The sequence below is a fragment of the Stegostoma tigrinum genome, chromosome 16 (genome assembly GCF_030684315.1).
Source record: "Stegostoma tigrinum isolate sSteTig4 chromosome 16, sSteTig4.hap1, whole genome shotgun sequence".
In the NCBI taxonomy this organism is placed as follows: domain Eukaryota; kingdom Metazoa; phylum Chordata; class Chondrichthyes; order Orectolobiformes; family Stegostomatidae; genus Stegostoma; species Stegostoma tigrinum.
This window is the reverse complement of record NC_081369.1, coordinates 64655954-64661953: the sequence shown is the minus strand read 5'-3', so window position 1 is coordinate 64661953 and position 6000 is coordinate 64655954. Positions and strand designations below refer to the sequence as shown.

Below are 6000 nucleotides of genomic sequence, written 5' to 3'. Positions count from 1 at the left end.
GGTCCAGAGGGAGGCAGAGCCAGGAGGTGCCCACCACACACTAGTGCCCAACTGAGTCAGCACAAGGTAACAATACGTCCCCATTCAACCAACTGCCCCTGGCCAAGGGAACAGCAGAGGTGCCATGATCCCACAGAGGTGTGGGGGGTGGGGGGGGGGGGGTGTGTAACTGAGGGAGCTGGGAGGACAGAGGGGAATTGCTCACTGTGTGAGCAGTTACTCACCATCCAATGGGCTCCTTTCAGTAACTGCTCAAAGTTTTCAAATCCTGAAAAAAAGGAACAAAAAAAAAGGTTAAGTTGCCACCCAGGTTGACAGGGCTGTTAAGAAGGCATACAGTGTTTTAGCTTTTATTAATAGAGGGATCGAGTTCCCGAACCAAGAGATTATGGTGGTGAAGCTGTACAAAAAACTCTGGTGCGGCTGCACTTGGAGTATTGTGTACAGTTCTGGTCACCGCATTATAAGAAGGATGTTAAAGTTTTGGAAAGGGTGCAGAGGAGATTTACTAGGATGTTGCCTGGTATGGAGGGAAGGTCTTATGAAGAAAGGCTGAGGGACTTGAGGCTGTTTTTATTAGAGAGAAGAAGGTTGAGAGGTGACTTAATTGAGACAGATAAAATATCCAGAGGGTTAGATAGGGTGGATAGGGAGAGCCGTTTTCCTAGGATGGTGACGGCGAGCACGAGGGGGCATAGCTTTAAATTGAGGGGTGAAAGATATAGGACAGATGTCAGAGGTAGTTTCTTTACTCAGAGTAGTAAGGGAATGGAACGCTTTGCCTGCAACGGTAGTAGATTCGCCAACTTTAGGTACATTTAAAGCATCATTGGACAAGCATATGGACGTACATGGGTTAGATGGGCTTGAGATCGGTATGAGAGGTCGGCACAACATCGAGGGCTGAAGGGCCTGTACTGTGCTGTAATGTTCTATGTTCTAAATGTTAGAGTGACAAAACACTGCAGATGTTGGAAATGTGGAACAAATAAAAGAAAGAGCTGGAGAAACTCACCAGACTGGGTAATACCTGCGTACAGAGACACAGTGAACAGTTTGAGTCCAGCATGACTGTTCTGAACAACAGTTACTGGCTACAAAAGTTAGCACAGCGCTGGGCTTTTGGGAAGAGAGGAGGGAGAGACACACACAGAGACAGGGAAAGTGAGAAGGGGATGGGGAAAACAGGAAGGGATTTCCCAACCGACGGGAGGCAGTGGAATAAGGAGTTCATTCTAATGTCACTGCAGGCACAGACAGCCCCTATTAGAGAGAGCTTGCTGGTTACAACAGCAGTTCATACATACCCACGTGGAGAGCAATGGAGAGACCAATGGCCGACCATAGAGAGTAACGGCCCCCAACCCACTGCGGACAAGAGAAGGCTGAAGGTTAGAGACCGAGACATCTCGTGTTCCATGCCCCTACACCCTGCCACCCACCATCCCCCTTCCTGAAATCGACACCAGCCTTGACCCGTCTCCATCTTCCATCACTTCACTGCAACACAACCCCACCCACTCCCCCTCCCTCCTTAGTCTCCCGCTTCCAGAACAGACATTACGATGCTGCACTGTCATGGAGCGCAATCTGGAATCTGTGCGCCTTTGAACTTTAAGGAAAGGCCACAGATTTAAATAACCCTGATCTGCAGCAACCTGAGACCAGCCGCTGTCAGACTCCCTGGCACAGGGACAGGCACAATACTATCTTTAACCTCAACACCAGTAAGTCTTCCAGCCCCCCTCCCCTCCCAAGTGCCCCCTCCCCCAGCGTTTGGCAGGGAGTTAGTCCAGGCTCTAATTGGAGGAAGTATCAGTGAGCTGGAAGCTGCACTTGGTCAGGGGGAGATGTACATAGCCCACACCATTGTCCCTGTCGACTGCAAAATGCCCTGCTCGTGACAGGCAGATTGAAAAGGAGGTAAGTCATGTCACTAGTCCAGGACAGGTTCAGCCAGTCCAAAAAACACTGTTCCTGGTCAGGGACTAGTCAATACAGGCAGTGGAGAAGGTGCAGGGTGTGAACAGATCAGCGAGCTTAGAATAAATAGGAAGAATTCAACAGGTTGTGGTTGTTTCCTCAAGGAGTGAGAGGCTAGAAAGACTGTCGGATGGAGGTCTTCAAGATTCAGCAGGATTTAGACAGTGTCAGTGTCAACAGGGAGAAGATGCACTGTTTGTGGTAGAAGGAACCAGAACGGAAGGTCACACAGACCAGGCAGTCCCTATCCAATCCAGCATTCCGGAGGAACATTTCCATCCAGAGGGGCAGGGAGAAAGACATCCCTGTCACAGCAGGTTACAGAGGGGAACGGTATAGATAGACTGAGGGGGAAGCGGGAATGTATGGAAATACTGACGGTGTGATAGGGCCAGGGCACGATCGCTGCCAGAGATGAGTTGGGCCAAGTGAAACAAAGGCAGTCAGCAGGTGGGACCTCATCCCCAGGTACTTACATCCCAGAATTCAAACATGTTCGCTGGATCGATCCCAAACGCCTTCACTTTTTCCTAAAGAGTCAGAAAATAACATTAAACAGAGGCACGAACATGGGGAACGGAGCGGGGTCACCGCTTAGCCGGCTCCCCAGCGATTGGTTGTGGAACAGTCACATGTTTCAGACAAAACTCACCACATTCGTCGACAAGGCAACAAAATGCTTGGCAACAGCTGCAGGCTGAGGGGAAACCAGAGAGAAAAAGTAAGTTACACTCTCAAAGTGAAGCAGCTAAAGAGGGTGTGGATTGCACACCTCACTGGCCAACATCATTTCAGTCTGGTCCTCCCTGGTCCCTCAGCCAGGTCAGAGAGAAATTAAAGCCAAACACCAGGCCCCAGCCTCCCACCCTCCTTACTGGGCAGCACCCGGCTCTGTCTGCCCATGCGTCTCCCTCTTTCTGTGGGTCCTGCCCAATATTGAGTCCTCAAATCAACAGCACACCCACTATCCAGTCATCATTTCAATACAGTTTGTGGGAGCTTGCTGTGCCCAAAAGGATGGCCAGCTTTCCTACATTACAGGGGGTGGTAAGGGAGGTCTCCAAAACTAGATACTGTTGTTAGCCAGAGCATAGCAGAGAGAAGAAGCCACACTGGGTTAGAACAATGCCCGATGCCAGCCCCATGACTGATATGGGATTGTATTGGAGAGGGTGCCAAGCTCATTTACAGCAAGCTGCCAGGCTGGAGACTTTTCAAACTGGAATGTTTCTTGAGGACAGAAGGGCAAGCTAGATCGAGTCAAAGGAAATAAAATGGAGAGGCCTAAATAATAAAAGTGTGGGCAGGAAATTTCCAATCCCATTAACAGTGCAAGAGATAAGTTCATCAGGAGGTGACGCAGCAGTGAGGAATCCAGGACCCCAGGATAATGGCTCTGATGAAGGGTCTAGGCTCGAAACGTCAGCTTTTGTGCTCCCGAGATGCTGCTTGGCCTGCTGTGTTCATCCAGCTTCACACTTCGCTATCTCCGATTCTCCAGCATCTGCAGTTCCCATTATTTCTAATGTTCTAATGACATGGGTTTGAATCCCACTACAGCAGACAGTGAGACTTGAATTGTAACTGTAACTTTGACTATCGATCCACTGACTATTGTTACGAAGACCCACTGGGGTCACTAATATCTGTCGGGGAAAGAAATCTACTGTCCTTACGTGGTCTGGCCTACACGTGACTCCAGACCCACAATAATGTGGCTGACTCTTAATTACCCACTGGGCAATTAGGGATGGACAATGAATGCTGGCCTAGCCAGTGAGCCCCTTAGCCCATGAATAAATAATCGATAAGAAAAATTAAAAACTTGGGGGCAAGACAGATTTGGAAGAATCAGGGGCATTTCAGGAGGATTTTACATCTCACAGAGAATGATGAGGAATCTACAACTCAATAAAAGAACTCAAGAAAAGGAGGCGTGGTAGAGCCACAAATCCTCATGTCATTTAACAAGAGTTCTCAGGTAGGCGTGAGATGTGCTGAATCATTCTCAGTCTAACTGGGTCACAGTAACCTATATCACCATAACCATTCCAGTCTCATTCACCCGTGTCCACTCTGTCATCGATACCTCTATTGCTATGGCCTTTCAGATCAGCCAATACAGGCATTATGATCTTCCCGTGCTGTATTTCCGACAATCCCAGTTTTTGGAATAACACATACCTCCCGTCATGAAATGGGATCAAACCTGCAAGGTCAGAGATTTCCTGATAATGTGTTGATGCCAACTGCACTCGAAGACCAGCATCGCAGCCCCAGCCCGGATCTCAGGATCCCTCAGAACAATCCCAAGAGAACTGCAGGGATTCCAACTTCCATCTCAGAGACAGAGTGCCCTTAGAGTGGAACTGAGGGGCAGAATGACGCCGGTGGGGGGGGCTGAGCTCCGATTTGGTTCAGTCTGTGCCCTGGGATAAGGGGATGGTGAGATCCTCCCCGCCTAGATCAATAGGCCATTCCCCAATGCCTGGGCTGACAGATAATACTGAGGGAGATACCAGGGCTGGGCAGGGGGTGAACACGAATACAGTAAGGGCTATCCCCACATACTCACATCACCTGCAGCTGCCAGGAACCACTCTCTTGCTGACTCAGCGTTGGTGATAGTCTCTTGGGTGGTGAAGGTCTGTGAAACAACGAGACTGTCAGCAATGACAACTCAATGACAACTGCAGTGCATGTGACCCCCCCCCCACCCATTCATCACGCACCCCCCACAACAGAACACCTCCCCTGCCCCCGACCGAACAAGTCTCCATCACCAAACCTACCTCTGCATTGCTACCACCCCTCCCTTCACAAACTACATCAACCTCTCCATGCCCCCCACCAACCTATCCCGAGGGAGTGGATTTCAGTCGTTGAATATTCAGTCTCTTGTCCACTCACCTTGGATGCGATGATAAAGAGGGTGGTCTCAGGGTTCAGCTCTGCCAGGGTCTTTGCCATGTGGGTGCCATCAATGTTGGACACAAACCAGGCCTTGGGCCCCCCCTTGGCATAGGGTTTGAGCGCTTCAGTGACCATAAGTGGGCCCTAGGACAAAGCAAGAGCAGTTTCACATAGGGGAGAGGGAGGGAATATAGAGCAGCAGAGTCAGAAACCACAATTCCTGCGCAGGCCAGCAAACCAGACTACTACAGGGCCCAGAGAGGAGAGGCTCAACACTTCCAGTAGCGGGCGCTGCCTCTCAACGAGGGATTAAAGGAGATCAGTCCCTTCAACTCCTTTGCCCTCTGTTTCCCCCACCAGTACCATACCCCGGTGTTACACAGCAATAGACCCGCCCCGCCCCACCGTTACTGCACCCCAGGGTTACACAGTGACAGAACTCTCCATACCTCCCCCCGCCCCCACCAGTACCGTACCCTGGTGTTACACAGCAAAAGACCCCTCCATACCTTACCACCCCCCCCCCAAAACCCGGTACCGTACCCCGGTATTACACAGCGACAGACCAGTACAGGTCTATAAACTATGTAGTCTGAGCTCAGTAATGCTTGTGGTTCTGGAAGTTTCCTCATTTGGTTGGATATGACGAGGAATGAATATGGAAGTTTCAGAAATCGCTGGAAAGTCTCTGCTGCCCTGGCAGAAGCTGTGGAGATAAATCAGTTAACGTTTCAGTCCCCAGCTCATCTGGTCTGAAGAAGGGTCAGTGAACCTGAAACATTAACTCAGATTTCTCTCCACAGCTGCTACCAGGGCTGCAGAGATTTCACAGCAATCTCTCTTTCTGTATCCCATTTCTAGCATCTGCAGTTCTTTCGCTTGTTTAATCAGTAGAGGTTTCAGTACCAGGTCCGAGCCCCCAATCCCGACATTAACGATATCAGTGATAGTCTTTCCAGTGTATCCTTTCCATTCTCCACCACGGACTCTCTGCAGGAGAGAGGGAGAGACAGACAGAGAATCTGATTCAGTAGGACACCTACACACAGGTTCAGAGTCACAGTCAGCAGTCAGCAGTCTACCTCCCATCTAATCAACAACTAC

General features: G+C 50.0%; 1 protein-coding gene across 1 annotated transcript in view; it reads right to left on the bottom strand.

The window, feature by feature from the left end:
- Positions 1–6000, bottom strand: part of gpib (glucose-6-phosphate isomerase b) — a 44893-nt gene that overhangs the window by 26096 nt on the left and 12797 nt on the right. The window contains exons 5-11 of the mRNA XM_048546863.2: positions 5803–5886; positions 4894–5040; positions 4559–4630; positions 2636–2680; positions 2460–2513; positions 1308–1368; positions 225–268 (exon numbers count right to left, since the gene is read on the bottom strand). Of these exons, the coding sequence (XP_048402820.1) occupies positions 225–268; positions 1308–1368; positions 2460–2513; positions 2636–2680; positions 4559–4630; positions 4894–5040; positions 5803–5886 (507 nt within the window). The remainder of the gene's footprint in view (positions 1–224; positions 269–1307; positions 1369–2459; positions 2514–2635; positions 2681–4558; positions 4631–4893; positions 5041–5802; positions 5887–6000) is intronic.